Consider the following 26,614-nt stretch of genomic DNA (forward strand, 5'->3'; position numbering starts at 1 on the left):
CATGTTTCTGTTTCTGCTTCCTGGGAGCAGCAAGAGGGAGACACAGGAACTTCCTCCTCCTCCTCCTCCTCCTCACCCGCTGTCCAGAGAGAGCGTGGTGTCGTCTGAATGTCTGCTGCTCCTCTCTGTCATGCTGGCAGCAGAGGGGCTCCAGAATGCAGCTAAGTGGGTTAATCCTGCAGATGTGTCTTATCGGGGTATCAGGGCTCTTAGGGTTCAAGTCAATGTACTGTGTCATGTGGCCGTACGCCCGGGGAAGATAAGTGGCAGAGGTGAGAAGGTGAGACGCTGCCTGTAAATTCCAGATCTATTCACAAATGAGAGAGGAGTCGGTGGCACTTTGGTTTGGTTTATCAGGAACATCTCAGGGGGGAAAGAGGAACGTTTACATTCCCGCTCCATCAGGATGCAGCCTGTGGGCTTAGGGCTCAGTTTAGGTGCACATGAGGGGTTAATACCTGGACACAGTGCACATGTGGTCAGGAGGGAGGCGGAGTTAGCAGTGAACGCCATTACACCAATAACGGCTCCCACGTTCACGTCTCTCTGGGGTCCTGAGCTCGTTCAGTCGTTGTGAGAAGAACGCCACGCGCGAACCTGCAGCCTGCTCTGTGAAAGTGGGCGTGGCTTCTTGTTGTGGATTGTCTGTTTTGGTAAATCTCTGAATTTGCATTTGGTTTTCAAACATAACTCTTCAGTTTTCAGGAACATTTACTCCTCGGGCGCCCAGATAATCACACAGCAACCAACACACACACACACACACACACACACACACACCTCATACTTCTGTAAAGAGCAGCTAACAGCCAGGTGATGACAGTTTGAGGACTTTAGATAAATTACAAAGCGCACACACACACACATGTAAACTGCACCGACGTCCTGTCTCAGACTTTCTGTCATCATTCTGTTTTCACTCAGGCATGAAACTTTGACTCTGCCTACTTAATCGTCCTCTTCTAGCTGCTGACGTCTCCCTAGTCAAAGCAAACCATCCCTCAACGATGTGCTGAGACTTTCATTTCTGCGTGCGTGAATGTTTTTCCCAACCTGTTGAGCAACACGTGTCAACGCTCCGTGTGTGTCCAAACATGTAAACAATGCAGGAAAGCTAGGATGAAGGCAGGGGAGGAGAAGAAGAAGGAGAAGGAGAGAAGGTGGCACTGAGCCGCTCAGTAGGTGTGAAGGTGTCGGGGGCAGAGCCAGAGCTTTCACCACCTCAGCAGCGGAGCCACGTGAGCTGCTTCTGGCTGGTTGAGGTCCAGACCACCTGCTGGGCGGCTCTGGTCCACATGGAGAGGTTTGAACAGAAGGACTGGAGAGCTTTCATCTCCCCCTTGGAGCTTCATTGATTTGGTAGGAGGTCAAACGTTTTGTCCACCTTCACACACACACACACGAGACAATAATCAATCCAGCTCCTGTCAGGATGTTGCTCCCGAGCATCTCGGCGTGTCAGACAGATGTTTGTACAGTCGGAGCGCCGCTTCACTCCGTTATTCCCTCTGCGTATCTACGCTCTGGGTTGATTAATCATATGCGAGTGTCACATTTTGCCCGAGAGCACCTGCAGCAGGAACGCACACGGTGACAAGCCTGAGAAAGATGTTATCTGCCGCCGCTCTTCAGAGGCCTCAGGAAAATGTCCCGGGACGTGACTCATCAAAGTCTCATGACGCTGAAAGTTGCCATTATGTTGCTCTCTCTCTCTCTCTCTCTCTCTCTCTCTCTCTCTCTCTCTCTCTCTCTCTCTCTCTCTCTCTCTCTCTCTCTCTCTCTCTCTCTCTCTCTCTCTCTCTCTCTCTCTCTCTCTCTCTCTCTCTCTCTCTCTCTCTCTCTCTCTTTTTTTCTGAGCTTGAACCCGCAGGAGTTGAAATTCATTTTTTGTTTGGGAACATCTTAGCATTTGTGTCAGAGCCGAAAACAACAAATGAATTCTGTGAAGGGGAGGTTTGATGTTTCGTGGAGTTGAGAGGCCTCACATGGATCACAGGGAGGTTTCACTCCAAGGGGAATTTTGCAATCATCTTACTTACATTTTACATTAACGACTTCTTTCTCTCTACAGTTCAAAGTGTCAAACTTCCGTAATGAGTATTTTAAAGAGAACGTTCCTGATTGAAGTGATTGAAGTCCCTGTGATCTAAGTGTGTGTCCGCCTTCAGTCAGCCGCTCCCTCTGCTGCTCTGCTCCCTCTGGAGGAGGTCGTGTAGAGCCGAGCAGGAGCAAACACAGGCTCAGGAAGCTCGATGCCAACTCGCTCCTTCTCTTGAGGTGGCCCGGTGAAGGTGAAGAGGAGCTCATCACGTCTTCACACCGCAGCTCCACACAAACACACCACAGACACACACTCACACACCCTCCCGTAACTTCTTCCATCTGTCTCAACCCTTCGCCCCAGCCCGACCCCTCACCCTTCACCCCTGACCCCAGCCTCCCCTGAGCCTCCTTCTCTAGACCCCTTGAAGGTACGAGGCTTTAGGTGATTCTACCCCTCATGTTTCACCCCCTTCACCCCGGGAAAGGTGCTGCTGGGGGTGACACACACACACACACACACGCACACGCACACACACACACACACACTGACATGACACACATAGTTTCATGGAGTGAAACGTTTGAAACTCTTCTGTGAATCACAACCGCAAGTCCAAAACTGATTTACCTTTTATTTATTCAGCCAACTGAACTAATCCAGACATGAAGGCTTCAGGGAAACAAACACGTTTAAAGGGCATGTGTTGCACAATGAGAGAGAGTGTGTGTGTGTGTGTGTGTGTGTGTGTGTGTGTGTGTGTGAGAGAGAGAGAGAGAGATTTGTCTCATGCTCTTCAACATCAAATGTTCGTTTTGTCTGCATGCCTGTCTGTCTGCCTGTCTGTCTCTCAGCTGTGTGTGTCTGTGTGTGTGTGTGTGTGTTTCATGTCGCCTCCTTCTCTCAGTCACACTGAAGTCCAAAGCTGTTTCCGCGCCTTATCTCCGTCTGACTGCAGCGCCTCCGGAGCGGAGGAGTGAAGTGGAGTCCTCCCTCGCTCCCTCGCTCCCTCGCTCCCTCACAGCGGGGGGGCCGTGGGGGCGCTGCTCTACGCATCATTATAAAGGCTTAGCTCCCTCCCTCTGCGCTCTGTGCTGCTCTGTGCTGCTCTGCTCTGCACAGTCTGGATCTATAACATGCCGCCGCACACACACGGGCTCAGACGCAACACGCCACTCGCCTAGCCTGCACAGGTTGAGTGTTTGAATCCCCCCCCTCCCTCCCGCCCCTTCCTCCTCTTCCTCCTCTTCTTCTTTTGGGTTTTTCTTCTGGCAGCCGTGCTTGGATACTCCTGACGCACAGGCATTGGACATGTGCACGGAGGATGATAACCCCTTTCCTCCCCGTAGAAGTAAGATCAAATAGGCTTTCGCGCACACTGGATTAACTCCTGCCGTTCCATATGAAGAAGTCAAAAGTAAGTGACGGACTTTTCTTTCACTTTAACCAAACATCCTCTCTCTTTCAGCCGTGACGCGCCGGTACCGGGACTCGAACCCTCACACCGTCAAGCTTCTGTGCGTTTGCTTGACTTAACCAGAGTGTGACGCTGATGTGTGCGTGAGAAACGAGTTTAAAGAAGGAAAGAAATACTGAACGGGTTTGCCTGTTTGTCCTGAGTGTGTGTGTGTGTGCGTGTGTGTGTGTGTCGCGGTTGTCCTGCGTGTCTCCACCTGTCCGGAGCTCCGCGTCCCGCCGCATCTGCAGCAGAGCGGCCGGGCAGCTTCACATCGGTCGGGTTGAAGTTTCCGGCGCCAGTCTGACAGCAAACCGGGAGCCAGGAAAGTTACGCAATAATCACGCAACTGGGAATGAATTTGATGTTTGCGTTTACGTCCCAATCAAAGCCACGTCTCTTAGCGACGGAGCAGAGTTACATTGATGAAGAATACTGAGCCTAAACAAGAATCAGCTGATCCTGACCCTGATCCTGCAGCTGATGAACATCGTTTGATGTTGGTTCGTTTTCGCGTCATTGCTGCGCTGAAACGCATCAACCAGCTTCTCAGCCTGCTCATTAGGGACTCGAACCCGCGACCCTGCGCACCTCTCAGACTCTTTACTGACACAAATATCAGTGCGATGGAACAGCGGACCTGAGTGAGACCTCACAGCATCACCGGGCCCCCCTGACACACACAACCAGCACACACACATTTAAGTTTAACTATAGCGTGTGAATCCAGGCCAGCTTCAGCAGCTTCACACCTCTCCTGTCTGACTGAAGACTTTCGTTCTGATCCGTTATACACAGATGTGTCAGATCAAACTGGATCTGCAGTAAGATGGCGTTCTGCTTCTGTGTGTGTGTGTGTGTGTGTGTGTGTGTGTGTGTGTGTGTGTGTGTGTGTGGAGGAAGGGAGGGCATTTCCACCGCTTCCTTGTCCCGCTCTCTTATAATGAAGTTATATGTTGCTGCTGTGTCCGGCTGCATTAACAGGAACCTTTCATCGTGTGTTTGCTGCTGCACTCACACACACTCACACACACTCTCATGCAGAGTGTGAGCTCCTCTGTACAGGTTGAGCTGCTGCACTGATACTGATAACTGAGTTACTAAGTATCGAACCGTGCCACAGATCTGTCACCATGAAGAGGCCGTTAAGACGTCTGATGTCTGTCATAAATCAGCTCTAATTACAGTTATTAGTTGTTAGAAGCCAAGGAAGACCTGTTTGTACACACACAATGGCACTGGAGAGAGAGAGAGAGAGACAGAGAGAGAGAGAGACAGAGAGAGAGAGACAGAGAGAGAGAGAGACAGAGAGAGAGAGACAGAGAGAGAGAGAGAGAGAGAGAGAGACAGAGAGAGAGAGAGAGAGAGACAGAGAGAGAGAGAGACAGAGAGAGAGAGACAGAGAGAGAGAGAGACAGAGAGAGAGAGAGAGGGAGACAGAGAGAGAGAGAGAGAGAGAGAGAGAGAGAGAAATTCTATCGGAGATGTCAACCTTTCTTCTCTTATCTCACAGATCTGCAGGCCATGCCAGACAAGTGACTGATTACCAGAACACAGAGCAGTTCCTTTTTATTTTATCATTTTATTTTGCATTTCAGGCAGTCCAGGACGGGTGTGTGTGAATGCGGGGGTGTGTGACTGTGGGGTTGGGTGAGGTTTGGGGGTGGGACGCCATCTCTCTGGTTCTTTCCTTTCCTGTTTGTTTCTCCCCTATCTCTCTCTCTCTCTCTCTCTCTCTCTATCACAACCTATGATGCGATGTGTTCTAGCCTACATTGCTGTTTGACATCATCCTGTAAGTTCTGTATGTACCCTATGACATCATTCTAACTCCAGCCCACTTGTACTCTACCTCAGGGTCTATGTATAAAGTTCAACAACAATAGTAGGGATATCACAACCTTCCTCCCTTCTCTCCATCTCTCTCTCTCTCCTCTTTCCCCTCTTTCTATACAAAAAATGATCTCCAAAATATCCTACACCTGTCTGCACCATGTCATGAACAATATCTGCTTCAATAACAACAAACTGCAAAAGAAAAAAGAGACAGAGAGAGAGAGAAGAGAGAGAGTGAAACATAGAGAGAGAGAGAGTGAAACATAGAGAGAGAGAGAGTGAAACATAGAGAGAGAGAGTGAAACATAGAGAGAGAGAGAGTGAAACATAGAGAGAGAGAGAGAGAAACATAGAGAGAGAGAGGGAGAAGACAGAGAGAGAGAGAGGAGAGAGAGGGAGAAGACAGAGAGAGAGAGAGAGGAGAGAGAGGGAGAAGACAGAGAGAGAGAGGGGGGGAGAGTTAGAGTCTAGACATTCACACCTTCACAGGCCATGTGGACACCAGTAGGGGGCGCTCCATCCTGAGGCCTCTCAGCAGCGACCCTCCATGATGATCTGAGTCTTGAGGTTGTTAAGGTTTACAGAGTTGTTGTTGTTGTTGGCCGGTCGCCCGCCAGCGTCTTTACTGGAGAGCTGAAACTCTATATTTACTGCTCTGCAGAGTTACAGGGTGTTGTGAGCCAGGCTCCGGATTCGTTTAGTGGCTGTGGTTGAGTGATTTGTTAAGTGTTTGGGTGAGGGTTCCAGGTCCCGTTCAGACGTGAAGCGGTTAAGAGCGCCGCTTTGTGACGGACAGGAGGATTTAGCTGAACGCAGACGTCCTCCAGTCCACAGGCCAGAGGACAGACAGGCCTGAGTGAGAGGACAGACAGGCCTGAGTGAGAGGACAGACAGGCCTGCGTCAGAGGACAGACAGGCCTGCGTCAGAGGACAGACAGGCCTGAGTGAGAGGACAGACAGGCCTGCGTCAGAGGACAGACAGGCCTGAGTGAGAGGACAGACAGGCCTGAGTGAGAGGACAGACTGAGTGAGAGGACAGACAGGCCTGCGTCAGAGGACAGACAGGCCTGCGTCAGAGGACAGACAGGCCTGAGTGAGAGGACAGACAGGCCTGAGTGAGAGGACAGACTGAGTGAGAGGACAGACAGGCCTGCGTCAGAGGACAGACAGGCCTGCGTCAGAGGACAGACAGGCCTGAGTGAGAGGACAGACAGGCCTGAGTGAGAGGACAGACTTATGGATTCTTGATGGTGAAGTGAAGGCAGAAGGCTGAGGCTGTTGTGTTGCATGGTGGCGTCTCTTGGCGAGGACTCGTGCCTCAGACTTGAGCTCTCCCGTGATGGGGGCTGAGATCAGGCAGGTTTGATAGTAAAGAGGGCAGGAAATAAGAAAGAATCTGATAAGAATCTGATGGAGCTCACCCAGGAGATGCTTTCTCCCGGGGGCCGTCCAGTAAACCTGAAGAGGCGTCTCTAACTTCAAACCATCAGAGAGTTTGATTCGTTCCTCCTAGTTAATTGTTTTCATCGCATGCAAACTGGATGTCAGCGATGATTGACGCCAATTTGTTTGCGTGTGTGAATGGGAAACGCTTCTAGGAACATCAAGTGATGAATGTTCCTCAGATTACATTTATATTCCATCTAATGACCGCTGCCTCATGATAATGGAGCTGTAATGTTCCCTTATGTTTCACCACAACATCCATGAAGGATCGACAAGTGTTTCAAACCGGCGTGTTCACAGGGCGCGGCTGTGTGACGATTGACCTTCAGTCGACTGATCTGCAGCCTCGCGCGCAATGGACAAAAGCATGAAATTCATTAGAACGGCTCACCGACTGATGTTTATCTTCTCACGTTCTGTGACGCAACCTCACAAAGAGATGAAGGAGAGAAAAATGTCATTAACGTGTTTTAGACAGCAAAGGCGTCACAGTTCAGCATTCTTAGGCTTCTTCAGAGGTCTTTGGTGTGGCAGTGTGTGTGTGTGAAGATACATAGTTTCACCTGCGTTCAAGAAGGAGAGAGATTGCAGAGGATGTTCAGCTTTAGATACTTTCTGTCTCTTCCTCGCCTCTGGCTCAACATACCAGGAGAGCAGTGAAGAGGAGAGCGCCGACAGAGACACAGGAGAATAGTTTGTGGTAGAATACCGAGAGAGACGGAGAGATCAATGACATTTATACTTACATGCTTCTGTGAAAAGGAGCAGGACAGTTTTTGATGCAAAGGCGACAAATCAAGGCTTTTCTATAGATCTGCTCAGGGACCGGTCCATCAAAGACGCCGTGCCTTCTTAAGAGCATGTAACAGGGAATCTGCGTGTGGCAGATAAAGCTGCCGGGACGTCGCAGTGCTTAGCGTAAAGGTTTATAAAGTCTCCAGTGTGTGTGTGTGTGTGGGACTAGGGGGGGGTTGAAACAGCGCTCCCCAGCCTCTGAAGCATGCAGTGAAACACGCTGGGATCTGTCACTCTGGAATTATGGTGAAGCCGTTTCATCTGGAGGTGCAGCCGGCGGTTCAGGCTCGTCTGCATGCACGAGTACGAGTGCAGCGAGTCACGTGAACGGGAGGGATGGATGAGGTGCAGGACCTCCACCAGAAGGTGTGTGTGTGTGTGTGCGTGTGTGTGTGTGCACAGCAGCAAGGGTTCACCAAAGTGACAGTGTGCAGAAAGTTTACCAGCTCTCAAGGAATCAACGAGTCATTTTCTGTTAATCCAACAATGCAGCTTTTGCTCTCTTTACTCTCACTCTCACTCTCTCACACGCACACACACACACACCCACACACACACACACACACACAAACCCACACACACACACACACACACACACACACACACACACACAGCGGCTACAAGAGACCAACCAGGACATTCCATACAATTATTCCATTTTAATCCAGCATTTTACTTTGATTAAAGTCAATAAATCTGATAAAAGCGTCTCAGATTATAAAAGCAAATACACTGATTTTAGTTATAATCTGGGTTTCGTACAAAAATCATTTCAAAACTATTTTGCTGTAAATCTGCACAGCGATCTTATAAATATTGAAATGTAAAGACTCAAGCTTCTCTGAAGGGGAACCATGTGACTTAGACTCAGCAGCAGAATGTGCAGCTGCAGTCTGACTGAACACTTTGAGATCCTCAAGACACTGAATCTTTTTCTTTTATATTTAAATAGAGTTTCTATATTTATGTCCCTAATTATAAACACTTGTAAATCCTCTCAAATAAGGAAAACGTCCGAGCAATTCAATGACGCAAACAAAATAGCAAAGAAGTCGCAACGGCTGAGCCTGATCATGAAAGGAGCCGAGTGGAGCCGGGACTTCAAACTAAAAGCTGAGATCTACAAAGGGTCTCATTACGTTTAATACAATTTTGTGTGATTTCCTTTAACGGCTGTTTTTCCTCTGGCTGGACTCAGGCCGTCGCCCAGAGGAGATGACATCTGAGTCAAATTGCATGACATGATTTCTGGATTAGCCTTGACCTCTGTAGATGTGTAATTCAATCATCGCCGTCTGCCTGAGCGCCGCATCAAAGGCACGCTGACTGAAATTCACATAATTACTGAGCTCGGGGCGCATTTCACCTTCACGACCTCTGGATATTTTTACAAGCGCAGAGTCATCGAAAGCCAAGCTCCCTTCTGATGCGGCGCGGCAGCGGCAGAGGCAGAGGCGGCGGCGGTCTCCCGTTTATAGAAAGCGTCCTGATCTGTGGCTCGCCCGCTTGACTCAGCCTCAGACTTAAACATAGCAGTGTGCCGGCCTGATTATAATGACATCGCCCTCAGGAAATACAGATAAAGGCATGTAGATGTTAGATTATGTTGTAAAATCTCTCTTCCCTATTTTCTACTTTTCAACTACTTTCTGTTAATGTAATCAGTCACTTAAGACATTTTATAATCCGCTTTCTGGGCGACTTAAAGAGTGAAGGTTATCATATCTGGATGTATGTAAGAGAGTGAGGCTATAGATAAGATTTACATCGATACAAATGCTTTCACCGCTCTCCTCTCAGCTGCTTGGTGATCGATGCAGACAGACAGCACAGAGTGAAGCCCCATGAGGTTGTTAACATGGAGGAGGAGGAGGAGGAGGAGGAGGAGGAGGAGGCCGTTAACATCAAACACAGTCACCTTCAGTGTGCTGGGGCCTGAAAGAGAAGAGGATCTGTGCAGTTAAAGGTGTGGGGCGTGAGAGGGAGAGGGAGAGGAGGATGCTGCTGCTGCTGCTGCTTTGTGTTATTGTTCAGATCTTAAGCAGAACATCTGTGAGGGATTCTGATGATCCTATTAGAGCAGACCAGAGCGACCTTGGGTTATTTGTTGGCTCAGAGAGTTTGTCTGTATCAAGGGGCTCGTAAAGCGGAGCCAGGACTGGGATCGCGGTCCGCATCCTCTCTCTCTCTCTTTCAAATCAGCGCTCAGCGGTGGGATCACGTTTCGCACTGGGCGCCTATGTGAGCTCCTGATTACAACGGCGCAGTAAATCCACACACCTCCTTTACAGACGCCGTCACTTTAATGGGCTGCGGCGTGTTTCTTCTCTCCACGCTTCTATGCCTTTCACATGTGCGGGCGAGTTGAGGTTTCCACGTCCTTGAGTGTTGTTGAACCGTCCAATTTCGCTGTCACAAAAATGTTTTCAGTCCAATAAGTCAAACTAGCCGAAGCCCGCAGCTCTTAAATCAGGCGCTGGTGATGTCATCGTTGGCTCGCCACGCTCCGGCTCTAACGACACATCTCTACACACAAATATGTGATGAAGACGTCCTGCGGAGCCAAAACACACAAATCCGCCCCGACTGTGAGCTGAGAAGCTTTCACATGGACCTGGATTGTTTTACCTCAGTGTGCACGGTTGCTTCAACTACATGTTTACCCTCATAAAATCCCCAGGACTTTGATACTATGTTGTTAAATGGCTGCAGCTCGGCTTTGAACACAGCTGGTCGTGGCATTTTGGTGGTTATTTATTATTCAGACAGGTTTTAGAGCCTCTCTCTCCTTTTGGTTCGCACACGTTTCACTTCCAATGTAGTAAACTGTTACAGCGTCGGACTCGCAGTCCATTTGGCCATCTCTCTGGTTTCCTGTTAGCTAGCAAGCGGGAACGACTCGGTCGTAACGTTCAGTCTGAGTTAATACTCCTGGACGTGTTTAGAGCCGGTTAGAATGAGAACACAGCCAAACTGTCTTACACAGCCACACACACACTGGTGAGCTAGCTTTAGCATTATCCTGGGTGGACACTCGACACTATCTGTGTTTCTATCGAAGGAAGGAAAGGTGAAAGGTTGAGTCACATTGACTCTCATCCTGGTTTAAAGAAGAAAGACACATTCATGCTTTGAGCCGTTTGCTATGAAAGGTCAGAAGCTACGGCTCGCTGCTTTACAGAAACAAACTGCTACTTGATGAAGACGTAACGTTGCTGTTTAGAGAGTTTTATTGGTTTACAAGGATGAATTCAGGGTTCATGCTGGTGTGTGAGGCTGTTTGTGAGCTGCATGTGTAAAGAGTAAAGATCTATATGCATCTCTATAGATCTATACGTCCCTCCTCTCCTCTCCTCTCCTAGGTGGGGGTCGAACATCGGCTCCTGTGTGAAATTTCACGCCGAATTCAATTAATTTCATTAGAATCGAACACATGGTAGACAGACAGAGAAAGAGGGGGGGGGGGGGGGGGGGAGACAGGACACACATGCCTCCTCCTGGCTCCTCTGTCTCCTTGGTAATGCACATCCATGGCTCAGGCCCGATCATGATGGTGATCTTTAACCAAGTACCTCTTAAGCTTCTGCACAGCAGTTCCTCTCTTTCTATTATCCTGAAATCTATTTGGTTAGTGGCAGCGGGCGTAAGTGCTCCTCCTCATCAGACGGTAGCCCGAGCGTTTTCAGATGCTAATCAGATTTACAGGTGAACTAAGCGAGCCTCAGTCGCTCGCAGAGCATCCAGAGCAGCTCCCTTTGTAGAGCGTAGCCCTTTGCTCTCTTTGCCTCCATGGCTGCAGGTCATAGAATAAATAAAGCAAGTCTCATTTTAATGTCACTGGGATTTGAGCTTTATGAGTTTGACGTGTCAGACAGACAACGCCTTCAGAGAAGACCGACCACAAAGAGGCAGATTGTGTTAATCCAGCTGTTATTGCTCTCATATCCTGGATCTTTATAGGTTTGATACAGAGCTCAATCAAAACACTGCTCATTGCCTTATTCATTCATGTGTTAAATATTGACAAAGGTCGTTTCATCTTCATCCTCATCATCATCACAGTACAGGAGAGAGACACTTCCTGATCTGTAAAGCATGAAACACTATCAAACACTGAGAATGCAAATCAAGCAACCAGCAGAGAATAAACAGCTGTCATAAACTTGAACACACACACAGCTTCAACACAACTCTGACGCCACGCAAAAGTAGAGTGGACAGAACAACCATTGAAAAGTGGTTTCAACAAATGTCATAAAGTTGGTTGACCATGGATTGAGCTTCATCCTGCTCGCCTTCATCACCACAGCTTTGTCACACAGGAGCCAAGCTAAGATAGAAACAATGATCTGGGCCGGAGATTAGAATAAAAACGCTCCCTCTGCCAAACAAGCCGCCCGTTGCCATGGCAGACTCATGTCACGTAAGGTCCTGTGCTCGGCTCTAATAAGATTAAGTGGTGAAGAGGGCCACAGGGCCGGCGGTCTGGAGAGCCTGTTCAGCTAATGATGCCTCAGGTTCAAAGTGGTGGTGGAAAATGAGACGGGGATAATCATCCTCAGCATCAACATGACGAAGAGAAGCAGGCCGAGCGGCTTTGAGAGCTGTAATGTACCTGACAGTGATGCATGAGAGGCTGCAGAGGCTTCACAGGCTTCAGAGGCTTCAGAGGCTTCACACGGCAGCAGCGCTCCCTTTGATTGGCTCAATCATCTGGTCTGGACACAGTTTGGATGTGCTTTGTTTCTAGAATAGCAGCGTTCTGAGCACCAGAGAAGCACAGGGAGCATTTTGATGTCAACATTAAACCATGACAGCATCACACTGTGAGGACTTCAGTCTGTCCTCCGGTTGTGTATTGATCTGTTTGGATTGATAGATTTCATAAATGTATTGTTTAATGAATGTATCAAATGCAGAAGCGTCCACATGAGTGACGCAGTATGAATCTGTATCTATGATCAACCAAAGAGAAGCAGCCTGGGCCTCATGGAGCCTCCAGGTAACGTGGCCCTGGTTGGACCGGAGGGAGGTATAGCTTTGGCTTATATACTGTAGCCTCTCTGTTAGCAATTTAGCTAAGGCCTTGTGCCAGCTGCCATGGGTTTTCAATACAGACACAGGCGGTAATGTAAATGTTACATTATAAACCTTTATGCCTCCAAGAAGGGATAGGATTCCAAAATAGGATGCTGTGAAATCCACCTTATAAAGTCAGACGGGGGGGGGTTTAGCCAGCGTTGGTTGAACGTGTGGCCGGCGGAGCAATTAGAGTTCCTCTGTGCCTGAAACATACACGGCCAGCAGAGATCAAAGACAGCGGCTGAAATGTAAAGCCGTGAAATAATTTCAACCCAAATCAGGTAGAACAGGAAAATGAGGTTGGGGTGCATTTATATACTGCAAGGAATTTAGATTTCACTCTGTCTATTAGAGGGAAATATAATTGTGTTCTAACGCTGAGCTTTGGCAGCGAGTCAAATCACTTCACACACACACACACACACACACACAGACACACACACGCAGCCTTTCAGAGTAATAGACGTCTCTGCTCAGGAACACGTGTGACGTTTGCACCCTGAGCTCAAACTCACAGGCTTCATTCTGTCTCATAAACTCACATGATTACAGGCAGGCAGCAGGTTTCATGTTTGCATGAGTCGTCATTCTCACAACAAGGTCAAAGGAATTACCATGGATTGAGTTGCTTCAGTGGTAAAGGAACATCAGTAATTTGAGGTCTGAACTGTCTTTAGTCTAACAACTTCCACTCCGTCAGGCTCTGGGTCCCTCAGGTGTTTCTGTGCTCGTCCTCCCAAACCTCTGAAGTTTAACCAGAAGCAGATTAAGGATGTTCTCAATCCCAGTGAAGTAAACAGAAGGTAGGAACTCGACTGGACCACTCTGGGGCCTGGTTTCCATAATCCCGGGGGGGTTTACTCCACTAATCAGTCCCACTGTTCAGATCTTCAAGCTTCCAGAGAAAAATGTGACCTTCTCAATCACTTTGTCAAACAATAGGGAGTTATTAGACTCCGGCTCTACTGGACCGCTTAGCTGGCTCACATCTGCAAACCATTTACAGCAAATCGCTCTTTCAACATAAACAAAAAGCCCGTGAAGTGACATTCCCATTCCCACCGGGGTTTGAACAGGTTTCACACTACTGGACTCCAGATTCTTTCTATTATCTGCTGGTCAGCGATCCCTTCGGCTTCAAACACCGGTGCTCAAACTCTCCGTGGCCTCCGGAGCAGCTACCTTTAAATCATTTCCCCTTCTTATTTAAATGGTAGAGTTTAGAAAAGGTCGTGCCACTAATAGATTTCTTTCATGAACCAGAAAGTATCCAATCTCCCCTGTATGTGTGTCTAGACCTGATGCGTCTCTATTCAGCGTGCGCTGCACTTCCTGTTCTGTTGGTGACGCTGGACCAGCCGGTGACTCATGCACTACTTTGGGTTTGTTTGTTATGATGCAGATGTTTCCTGGCTTCTGGACTGTCGGAGGTCAAAGCTTTCACATAAACACGGTTGCATGTTGCTTTTATTGGCTGCGTTGATTTTACTGTCCTGCTCTCAGGTCTCGTATTGTGTCGCACATGAACTGTTGTGTTGTTTTAGTAATCTCAGCTGGTTTACTGCTAAAGCTTTGTGTGCAAACGAGCTGCAGTCACTCACAGTCCCAAGTCTGTTATCTTCTATATAACAAACTGAAAATCTCTTGACTGAAACTTCTTTCAAAACTAGTTGAATGTTTCTGAAGCTGTTTCTGAGGGCAAAAATAAAACAATCCAATCTCCCCCCAGAGAGACATTAGAGAGGTTTTGTAGTTGGACACAAACAGTATGATCAGAGTGTGTGTGTGTGTGTGTGTGTGAGCTCACAGGGAGAAGCCACATGGGTCACATCAGCCCACCCTCAGAGCGCTGAGGCTGATCTGAGGCTGATCTGAGGCTGATCTGAGGCTGATCTGATGTGGCTCATGGCTGTAAGGTTTGCAGCAGGATGAGATCAGATCTAAGAACAACCAGAACCTTCAGACCGACACATATGAGCTAATCTTTGCTGACCCGTGGCGTCTGGAAGTTCTTAAGTATTTCAGCACTAATGGGCCGTGGGATAATATTTGCTTTTCACACACGATTACTCCGTTCTGTTCTCCATGCAGAATGGAACTGAAAGGGTTACGCAATCTGTACAGAAAGTTTGAGAAACAATTTAAACTCATGGTCCATTCTACGTCCCACAGGAATGTTTCCGAACTCCACACACACACACACACACACACACACACACCCTCGTGTCCTCTAACCCTGCTTCCTTATCGTCCCTGTCTACCAGTTTGCTTCCAATTAGTTTCAATAAGCAGCAGAGGCCAAATGAAACTGAATTAGGTCTCCTCTGCCCTTTACATGACGCTTTTCCTTCAGCCTTTCCTGCTGTTGATGGATCATTGTTCGGCTCTCTTCCTGTTGTGGCCCGGTTTGACAAACACGTTGCAGTAGGGAGAAAGTGGGAGGCAGACTTGGCGTGAAAAGCTCGTAGGCGTGCTGTTGCAACAGGAAAACGACCTATTTCAATACATGAGGAGGGGGGGAACATTTCCACCGAGGCTGCACGGGCGTGTGAATGAGAGCTGCTCCATCGCCGTGTCAGCAAAAAGCCTCTACGGGACAAACTGGACACAATCTGCTCTGTTGCCAGGTCACAGTGGACGGAGATTAGAGGAGGTTCGCCTCAGGACGAGCGGTTTGATCCCCCTCACTGAGTCCCATTAGCGAAACAGTCTGGGGCTTTAATTAGCAAAGGGAGGGTTTTGCTTTGTACGTTTGCTGAATCGTATTGTGTCCGGCTGCGAGGAGAACTGTGGGTAAAAATTGCATAACGAGCCGCGATTGGCACATAGGAGAGGTACAGTGGGAGGTCAGCCAAATGAATGTGGGCTCTATTAGACCGGCTTCAATAAGGGAGAAGGCCAGACGCTTCATCTCAGCCAAAGCTCTTTCATTCTGACCTTCTTTACTGAAAACAGGGCGGCGGAGAGGAAAAGAGTAACTAACCCTAACCGGCTCAACGTGTGACAGAGCAGAGCGCCTCCAATAGAGTTTAAAACATCCGTTAAACAATTAAACTACAACGACATCCTTTATTGTTACAGACAGGCTGAAGCTGTTTAAGGTGGAATGTTTCAGGTAATGTGAGGAGTTTTGATAGTGAGGAGATGTGAATGTGCAGTGAGGTCTGTGTGTGATCATGGACCCATGTGACAGCGTCTCACTCCCTGTGTGATCATGGACCCATGTGACAGCTTCTCACTCCCTGTGTGATCATGGACCCATGTGACAGCGTCTCACTCCCTGTGTGATCATGGACCCATGTGACAGCGTCTCACTCCCTGTGTGATCATGGACCCATGTTACAGCTTCTCATTCCCGGTGCCAAATAAACCGGTTTAAAGCCAACGGACGCATCAATCACTTAGGAGAGAGACGGAGCGGAGAGGACTGGGCTTGTTCTCATGTTCACTGATTGGGTCATGAGTTGAGTCACTCTTTAATTTATCCACTTCTTCATTCATCCTCCTTCGCTGATGAAGTCGTCCATTGGTAACGTTGTTTATCCTCGCTCTCTTACTCACTCACTCCTTTGTTTATGTTAAAACTGTGATTAAACTGCGAAGGAGGCAGAAATTTGGCAATCAAGTCCCGTGTTTCCAGCGTAACGTGTTCGGTGTTTGGAGCTCAAATGGAAGCACGGGACGCCGCCTGACTTGATTATGCGTGAATAAATCTGTTAAACGCTGCGTGTTAATGTCGCCGTACGCTGCATGCATGTGGCCTGTAAGGTATTGTAAGGGGTATTGAGTGGGGGAACAGCGCACTTCAGTCCACTTTCATGTGGTTCGGGCTCAACGCAGAGGCGGCAGATCACAGCTGCTGCTTGTTCGTCGTCTGCTGCCTCATGTCCACAGATTTCACAGTGAAACAAAGTTTCACACAGAGCCGCTGCTGTGCGTCAGAGTGTCTGAACTGCAGCGTCACATTCTTTCATTTGACGCAGATTACACTGTTGCTATTTCATGGAAGTCAATGCGTCATTGAGGATTTGAAAACATCTCGTGTTCTCCTGTGTCATCCCTGCAGATTTGGATACGTGTCTGTGTCCATTTGCTGCTGTTCATCACGCTTGGGATACATTCAAGTGCGTTTGACATCAACCCAGTGACTGATGACATCTCTAAACTCTCTACTCTGGTAAGAGGCCTGCAGGACGGCCACACATTCAGTATGAACACAAGACATACAGCACTACTATGACAACAAGAGTTCTAAGTAGAAGAAAACACTCAGAAACACGGACTCCTCTGTTTGAAGGACAGTGTAGTTTAGTTCGGGGTCTTGTATCAACAGTTTTAGGGAATTTTGGTGCAAGAGGGAAATGGAACGGGAACAGACGGGAGTGGGAAGGAAGGAAGGAAAGTGGGAACTTCCAAAGAAGCAAATGTTACAAAATTCAATGATTCCAGCCACGCGAAAAGTCAATAATTCCCTCTGAGAAGGAGCTGGAAGTTTTCCAAAAACAAAGCGCCTGCAGGGAAGTAGCAATGTCTTGAAATTGTGCAGAACATTAACTGACAGGTTGGTAACTGATTAACTGGAGCTTCACGGGTGAGAGCAGCTCCTTCGCTCACAGTGTGGAGCAGTCAGGCCCGTGGCGTGTTTAAGAGATGATATGTTTTAAAAAGCCTCACACCAAAGTCAACACGTCTTTTTTTCTCATGAGGAAAGTCCCAGTGCCTTCATCCTGCTTCATCATGTCTCGCTGCTCTGTGAAGATTTGAGTGTAATTCTCTCTGCATTTCTCTCTTTTCTTTGTTTTTAACAGAAACAAAATATTCCTAAAGATTACATCATAAGTGTTCAATACATTCCAAAAGAAGAGGTAAGTGAGCTCCGACGCCTTCAGTCTGATCATGACTCCGCCCCTCTAAAGCTCTGTCAAAGAATAAGCAGATTGATTCCGGCGACCTTTTTCCTGAAGCAGCGTTCACACCGTTACACACACACGTGTGTCTTTATTAACACACATGATGAGTCAGCTGTCGCCATGAGAGAGTCACAGATCGGCCCCAGTGACCTCACATTAACCGCACAAACACAATCAGGCCAATTGTCAGAGCGGTGCAGTGTCGCCGCGATGAGGCGTTCACTGCCATCATCACGATGCGTTCACTGTCACGGCGATCGGGGCGTTTTGCTGTTCAACTGTCTGTTTTATTCTTACACTAATTCTGTCCTGTGTGTGTGTGTGTGTGTGTGTGTTCTTTCTGCTTGCAGGGAGGAATGTGTTGGGTAAAATTAAACGTTTACTACTTGGAGGAGGGTTTAAAAGTTTTATCAGATAAGTTTGGCAACATTTCATCCAATAGAAAAGATATTAGCATATTCATCGTCATGCTGGAGGAGCTGCGGTTCTCCATGGGCCGGACAGTGGTGAGTCCATCAAGCTACCGTCCACCTGCTTCACTCTCTACAGTCGCTATGGAAACAGAATGTGACGGTGTGTGTGTGTGTGTGTGTGTGTGTGCGGCTGTTGTTTTGACAGGAGCCGGCCATGAGTGATTTCCAGTGCCACTACAGGAAGGAGCGATGGCCCACAGCTCAGTACTTTGACTTTGTCAAAGACTTCTTTATAGCTGCACAGCAAAGAGAAGACTCAGACGACTGCGATCCGCCGCTCTGTCCCACCGCTCCGTACACAGTAACAGGAGAATATACACCAGGTCAGTGTTCCATCAGGCTCTTTGTCTTCCTGTGCCTCGGCCTCAGTCGCCCATGACAGGAAACATCATGACATCATTACAGACTCAGCAGAACATGACCGCATCGCTCCATTGTTAGAAGCAAAACACGGAAACAAGTCCGGTGATCAAACAGGCCAACACTCCTGCTGTGACTCAGTCTGACCCGAGATGAATCACCTGAAGCTCACTGTGGATTCAAATGCTCCTCAAGTCAAAGTGCAGATGGAGGTACTTTGTGTTGTTTGAGTGCTGAGGCAGAGGAGCGTGTGATGAAGGTGACACCACAGGCTGAGACAGGCCAGAGTTAGACTCCTCTGCTCCTCTCAGCTGGGTCACATGTCCAGCCTGAACGTCCCCACAGGGATCAATAACGTGCAGCCATCAGCTTATCTCTGTCTGCCGCTGCACAAACCTAAACACCAGGCCAGCTTTCTCTGGAGGTCAAAGTATGTTTTGGAATCGTGTTGGATTTCTTTCCACCCGTTTCATATTTATATGTGAACATGACAGGGGTCAAAGGGTCAAAGGGTCAAAGGCTCCTCCCGCAGGCTAAATGAGGCGAGTGCTGAGGGTGTCGATCAGACGGCCCGGGGCGCCTTTATTGCAACCGCATGTTTGGCTCTGAAGCGTTCTCACATGAGTAATGTCACCGCACGTTACGATCCCAAAGTCTGAGGCTGGAAAAAAAAAAGAAGATCAAAACGGTTTGGAGAATAAGATCATCTGAACATCTGCCAAACAGGCATTCTGGGGTGATTGATGACTTCTTAAAGAGCTTTTAATAGTCCTGAGAACACTCGCTGGAAATGCTTTTTCACCAGCAACACAAGCAGCAACATTTGTAGTGGAGCAGCGAAGACGAGGAGGAGCAGCAGCTTTCACAGCGGGAGGTGCAGCTGAGGAGCGCGGGTCACGTTTCCTCCCTCTGGTCCACAGATTCAAACCAGCAACATTCCAGTCACAAACTCACTCCTGCTCCTAAAGCCCCTGCCAGCCTTTGACTATTGTGAAGCGACCCTATTTAGGACAGATCTCTTGTGGCAGTTTTTGAGAAGCTTTTAATCCAGGAACCATTATTTCTTCACAAGAACTTAGGGAGATAAAAAAAACTCCAGCAGCCTCAGAGCGTAGACGGTCCATTGAGACGCAGGCTGAGTCACCCAGCGAGGGAAGATGTCCCCAGGTAGCGCATGTGAAAGGAAGAAAAGGCCCGAAACCCGATTGTGTACGTGTTGATTACAGAGCAATCTTCCAATCTTCCCAAGCGCTTTGGCTTTTCTTTGCCACAGTGGTTGGATCGGATCTTTTGTGTGGCGATGGGGTGGGTGGGGGGGAGGCGGCGTTGAGGCGACTTTTTAACACCTGACAATGAGACGGTTTCATCACCGAGCGGCAGCGGCAGCGGCGCTCCTCCCTCATCTCATCTGCTGCTTCTCCCCCTTCCAGTGACCTCCAAACTCCTCACCCTCATCTCTCCTGCTTCCTCCCCCAGAATCACCGTTTACCACCAGTGAAGTAGAATGCGACCCATCATCGCCACACTGCAAATCATGTAAGTGCCATCACGTTGCTCAACAGGCCCAGCTGGTGTGTTAAAATGGAAATGTGCAAGTCACAGGATTGTGCCACATTCTGGAGCGAGTGTTTCCCTGTAGCTACCCTCACATCATTACTGACACACTGCAGGGCAAATTCCTCTTCCTCATGTCTTATCTCGCCTGCTTCAGAAAGCTTTTCTTCTCTCAGCGAGCCCACCGAGCTCCTCGAGCCGCCACCAGCTTGTGAAAACACAATAATGATTATAAAAGCTATAGACATGACACAAGAGCTGGAAGCATGATGAATGAGTTTGACTTCAGAGGCAGAGCTGAATACACAGCATTGATTTGGGCCGGCTGCTTATCTGCACTCTTCATCAGCGTAACAATCAGCCTGATACCAATAATTGACATCAAAGCTGACATCTGCTGCTCTGTGTTATTTATCGTCCGTCCAAACTCGTCCACATTCCTTCAGCTCATTATTTGTGTGAAAGCCTCGTTTGCCTCTGAATCTGTGACAAACATTTCCCCGTCTAAGTGAGGCGGCCGTGTTAACAGAAGTGCTTGTGTCTGCTCTGTCTCAGATAATGAACATCAGAGGTTCCTGCCTGAGGTGCTGGAGCGAAGCCTTCTCTCCTTACTCCTCATTCCGCTCCTAGCCGTCATATTCCTTCTTGTGTGGAAGGTGAGTTGACCTTTGACACCAGCCGCCCCGGGCGAGACACTCCCCGCTGAGACGCTCCTGAGTTAGGACTGTTAAAGCACACTTTTTATTGTCAGAAGACAAACGCTTTGTTCAGCGGAATTTACGACGGCGGCCCAAAGCCTTTTAACCTCGTGGAGCTGCTGTACAGATGCAGGGGCACGATTGTGATTTCTGCTGAGGGCTGCTTTGATTCCTCTGATCTTTACATATGGACTCGTCCCCCCTCGCAGGTCAGATCACGAAGGAACCAGGAGGATCTTCAACAGAATCCTGGAGAAGGTGGACTCTTCACAGGGACAGAAGGGACACCTCCGCTAGACGCTCAAATATCAGAGAAGTAAGACGTCGTGTGTTTGACACGTTCATGTCCACATTGAGACGCACGTACATGAGACTGCGTTATGGAGATGAGGGATGGCTGATGGGGTTCACTGTTGGACCACTGTAACATCCTCTCTCTGTCCAATTACAGGAACAAGCTGAACGTGATCCAAACAGTGTAAAGCGTCCACCCTTCAATGTTCTTCAGCATAATCGGTGAGGTTCTACACAACCGCACCAAATTACACGACCACAGAGAAATCCTGGCCTCTCTAAAACCCTCCTCCTCTCTCTCTCTCTCTCTCTCTCTCTCTCCCCTCTCTCCCCCCTCCCTCTCTCAGGCCTCTGCTCTTTTCTCCTCCTGGTGTCCAAAGGTGATCAAAACAAACACACAGCTGAACCCTGCAGTGAGACGTCAGAGGTGAAAGGCCTGTTTTGACTGCCCTCCAGATTCAATGTGGCGCTGGCATGAGGGAAGACATCTCTGGTTAAATTGAGCCTCCTCCCCATGCATTAACCCTGTGTTCTTGAAAAAGGCGGTGAAATTCAGCAGAGAAAATGTGACACGAACCCCCGTCCGTCTCCCTCCTCCTGGACCTCTCTGGCTTTACACAGCCCCATCCGCCGCAATCTGCTGTGTAAACCAAACTAACTCTTTGGGAAAAGTATGCCTCCGGAGTGCTTCCCCCCCGTCGGCACGCCGTTACGATCCGCCCGCGTTCCGGGCCCCGACACTCACACACCTACAACAGCGAAGCAGAGAGAGAGAGAGAGACTGACATTTGGTTATCTCTGGTATGGACTGAGGCATGAATTACTACCTCCGGTTGACCATATTCTCACAGTTTCCTCTTGTTCTGGGGCTTTCTCGAAGAATATTTAACATTGTAGATCATTGTAGTTCTAAGATATTAGTCACATTATCTGGTTTAGCCATATACCCACTGGGAGTGAATGATGTATTTATTTATTGGTGGCGGCGCTGAGCTGCTGCTGTTGATAGAGCTGATGTGTTTGGAGTTTTCATTTAAGAGCACCTTTGCTAATGGCTCACATTTAGACAACAGCCTGTACCGTGACACATGTTAACCCTTTGGGACCTTCATAAACCCAAACACACATTCCTGAACAAATGCTCTTTCCTTGTACGATGGTGTTATTGGTGTATGACTTGGGTAATGTGGTTGTGTGAATGCATCACAAGGAGAAACGTGTATATAAACAAACTGCTGCTTTGACTAATTTACATTAAACTCAGCATTGACATTCTACTAATGAGTATCAGGGATGACTTCTGTGTATCCAGGTATACATAAAGTGAATGAGTGGGTCAGACCCGTCATCAGAGCACATACAGGTCAACCACAGGCCTCAGGTCAACCACAGGCCTCCTTCCCTCCCTCCCTCCCTCCCTCTCTCCCGCTGAGTTCTCCTGTCACGTTTGGCATTTGCTTTACGAGATCAGAACCGTTTCACATTATCGACGGTCTTTCCTTCACGGATGGAAAGTTTAAAAAAGTAGGACATGTGTAGAGAAGTAGTAGTTCTTGAGGGGGGAACGAGAAGAGCTACAAATCAACCTCAAGCCCCGACGGCTCTGCTGTGCCGGAGCGGCTCCAACAGCTCGGCCTCCTCACACACCGGGTTCATTCTTGCCTTTGTCTGACGTCAGTGTTGTGCTTGAACAGACAGACAGACAGACAGACAGACAGACAGACAGAGAGCGGCTCAGTGCGTTCATCAAGACCGTGGCCCGCCTCGTGTTCTCCGCCACACCACACTAAGTGAAAAGCTGGACACAAACGCACCTGAGGAAGCGTCTCTCTCCCCGTTCACCACACGCCAATATCATGCAGGTTTTGCCTTAACGTTTGGCCGTAACACACCAGGGAGACTTCACATGCAGAACTGTAGCACAAAAGGTGCAACTTTCAGCAGGTGACTCGTAAAGAAGCAGCTGACACAGACGTCCACATGGCTCACTGTTCAGCCAACACACACAGTATACACAGCATGTAGTTACAGTTGGCTGGTTGGCAGAGTGAAACGTTGAACCCTCCCTTCCTCCCTCCCTCCATTTAATCACTCTCAGATCTGATAAGCTGGAGCTGTAGGTGCACCGCTGCAGAGGTAGCAGATCTTATCTGATCTACGGGCTTTGAAGAGGAATACCACCGGTTTAAACTGACTTTCACACTACATACAGCAAGTCTGTGAAGTAGATAAGTAATGGAGAGTAATCTGATGCTCTTACCCAGGATCAGTGAGCAGAAGTGTGTTCTGCTCTCTGATGCCTGGGCCGGGCGCAGCGGCCGCCATCGCTCCGCCATCAGACACAAACGTCTCCTCCTGTCTCTCCTGCTCCGAGTGTTCCTAACATGTCTGTGCTCTTCCGTTGTACCGTTTGCATTCTTGGTCTCGTGCCTTGTTAGGTTAGTGTGACTCCGTGTGTAAATGTTTGTGTGGTAGCACAAAGCAGAGACGTTAGAAACGATCGCCACAGCGGCCCGACGGGATCGATGCGTCTGGCCCGGTAATGGACTCAACCTGCTATCAGTGACAATCAACTGCAGACCGAGACAGTTTAGGCTGACACGCGTCCATTTGCAATTCAGAAGGTAATTTAGTGGAAAAGCAGTACTTCAGTATGACAAAGACGCGCCAGAATCATTTCTGTACGCATGTTGCGTACGTTTAGGAAAAGAGTTCAGTTGGTAAGTCTGCTTGTTTCATGTGTGTGTGTGTGTGTGTGTGAGGGACGACGCTGTGGGACTTTTCTATGAGGAGACGAGAGAATATTTATTGTACAAAAATGAATCTGTGTTTGAAGTATACCACATTGGTGTTCCTATAGTTCAGATAGCTCAGAGCAACGTTACCCTGCAGCATGAATAGCTGACATTCTTGGTGTGGTAAAGTGTTGTTTATTGTGTTGAACTGCAAGATGATTTTATCACCCTGTGTTATCATTGGCAACATATTGTATTATTCCATGGAAACAGAACCTTTGGACAGCAGCGCCACAAAGTCACAGCGTGGTAAAGGACTGCTGGGTTCAAGATGTATTCAGTCAAAGGTGCATTGTTGAGCAGCATTGGGACGTTTGATCTGTGGCAGTTTAGACCTGAGACTTTCACTTCAATGGACTTTAGGTTGAGCTTCTCTATAATGTGCAGTGCCCAGTATTCAGACGGTGAACCAGGCGAGCGTAGCCACAAACTAACAATGTATACGTCAAAAACTGCTTCTTCTTTTTTTACACATAGTCTATGAATATCGTGAGCTGCAACAGGTCTAAGCTGTGAACGAGAAAACACGGTCTCCCATTTTCCTGTCTATATCAGAGCCACAAACACAGTCTGGATGGATGCATGGAGGCCAGCGACCAAGCACTTCATGCTTTAGTGAAGAGAACGACTGCTCTGAAATGCTGTTCCTACATAAATGAGGTTAATTGCATGCTGAACAGCACTTTCTGACTTCATTGATCCAATCTGTTCCACTTCAGTGGAGAAATCAAATGGCTCTAGGCAGGAAATACGTCTGGGTGCCAAAGAGAAAATGTAATTATTGCCCGGTTGGTATTCTGGGTCAAAACGCTACTGTATTCTGTATTTTTGTATAAATGTAAACAAACATATATGAGATATGAATAAAGTACACGTATCCAACCGTTCCTGGGTTTGTTTCTTTTATCTGCTTGGTGGAGGTTCTGTTTTTCAGACAACAGGAACCGGTCGAGCAGCAGTGGGAGGGAGGAATCCCACCGGGCCTATCTTAGCGGGGAATCAAACGCAGGGCGTGCTCGCTCTTAACACTTTGCTCCTGGCCAAATAGCTGCAGACACGTCAGATGGCTACACTTACAGGAGGCCCCTGGGAGAGAGAGCTGCAAGTTTCAAACTGTAGGTTTATGCCATCAAACAGAGAAAGCAGGTCAACACGAGGGCTCCAGGATCACAGGCAGAACATCACAGCTACTTCAAAGATCAGTGTCAGTGAGTCGTGATTATGTCATGATTAGTTGATTATAATCCACTCCGCTGATTATTTTGCTAAATGGCAAATGCAAAGATGGCACCGGATCCCCCGCTAAGCTAGGCTAAGCTAAGATAGCTTCTGCAGATTTCTTAAGGCAACTGTATCTCTCCAGCACGTTTCATACAGGAGGGAGGATCAATGTGTGTCAATCACAACAGCACACAAACGGGTGAAAGGCCAGAGTTGTTCTCCACAAAACATCAATTCTCCGTTTGACAACTTTACTCTCCCGGTGCTACAGATTTTTCCGAGCTGTGCAACTGATCAATCATCACATCTCTAAATCAATGCATCCTCCAAAGACAACTCGTCAATGAAGCTGCCCAGAATGAGGATCATGTGTCTGAGTTACGTGTCTGAGATAATGAAAGAAAAATGTTTTCCTCTTAAAATCTGGTAACTCAGATCTTTGGCCATAACAACTTCCATTACTCCCCAAAGAACACCGCCATAAAAAACCTCTCCAGGTTCCCCCGAGCAGGTATTTATGAAGACACAGATCACAGATGTGCTGATATCTCACCGCATACTGAGGCACAGAATGTGTTATTTTCTTGCTTTAATAAAAGAATCTGATGGAGATCAGTGTGAATAGAAGCCACAGTAAATTATGCAGTTGTAAATCGTTTAATTCCGGCATGTTATCGTTGCATTGACTCCACACACACACACACACACAAACACACACACACAGGTCATCAGCTCTCAGTGTTCTACACAGCACAGCACCCAACTGCACAATAAAGTCATTTGACACGAGGTCTAGGAACATGGACATGGCTCTAACCAGACTTTAGTCACAGGCTCAGGTTTAGTGTCAGCAGCTCCGTCTATCAGTTGTCTGGTTCTTGACCAAGCCGAACACAGATTACTACAAGAGGAGACTGAATAGGACTGAATAATGAGTCGGGCAGCAGGTGAGTTAATCTGATGCACTTGGACTAATAGCAACCTGATACTGGGAGCTTTGAGACACACATGCCTGGAAAACAATACGGTGCAAAGCATCTCTGCTGCTGAAGGTGAAACATTATCCCAGGGCACAATTTCCGAAATACAATCCAATAATAATCCAATTGAATTAATGAAATAAAGCTGCGGACAGAAAAAGGAATAGGTCAGTGATGCAAAATTAGATTGGAGAGGCTTTGTCAAAGGACAGAAGATCGTTGTGGGAGATTTTGGCCGATTAAGGTTTCCAAATTTTCCCTTGGACATAATTATGTTACAGTGGATTTAAAGTGGATTTCTTAAGAACCGAAGTTGAGAATGGCTCAGTTAGGCTCCAACGCAATGAGAATTATCGGATTTGAAGAAACCCTGACTTTACATTTCTTCCACTAACAACATGTTAATGATGTGTGGATGCTGTGGATTGGCTGATTGTGACATGCGAGCACTTCAAATCTTCATGGATGTGGTTGATTATTTGCTGACACAAGTGTTTGGTGCAGGATGTAAGCTGATGGCGCCGAGCTGGAGGGAGACTTTGTACAGGACGTCATCGATATTAACATCAAAACGTTCCTTCAGGTTGCGATTTGTCCCTGCTGCACTTGAACTGACACATCTCAGGTGAAACTTCACGCGTCGCTACACCTTCATGCAATAGAAATGAGTAAA

At 48.0% G+C, this 26,614-nt stretch overlaps 1 protein-coding gene across 1 annotated transcript; it reads left to right on the top strand.

Annotated features, from left to right (window-relative positions):
• The first annotated feature begins 3,134 nt into the window (after nt 1-3,134).
• Nucleotides 3,135-24,627, top strand: kitlga (kit ligand a). The gene is made up of 10 exons (XM_076138277.1): nt 3,135-3,458; nt 16,723-16,833; nt 17,465-17,521; nt 17,917-18,072; nt 18,185-18,362; nt 19,876-19,935; nt 20,509-20,609; nt 20,861-20,967; nt 21,103-21,167; nt 21,293-24,627. The coding sequence occupies exons 1-9, from the start codon at nt 3,444-3,446 to the stop codon at nt 21,131-21,133; spliced, it is 816 nt and encodes a 271-aa protein (XP_075994392.1). The 5' UTR covers nt 3,135-3,443; the 3' UTR covers nt 21,134-21,167; nt 21,293-24,627.
• Nucleotides 24,628-26,614: the final 1,987 nt, after the last annotated feature.

Source organism: Genypterus blacodes, unplaced genomic scaffold (genome assembly GCF_046128005.1).
Source record: "Genypterus blacodes isolate CSIRO-AG114 ecotype Tasmania unplaced genomic scaffold, CSIRO-AGI_Gbla_v1 ptg000357l_1, whole genome shotgun sequence".
Taxonomy (NCBI): Eukaryota; Metazoa; Chordata; class Actinopteri; order Ophidiiformes; family Ophidiidae; genus Genypterus; species Genypterus blacodes.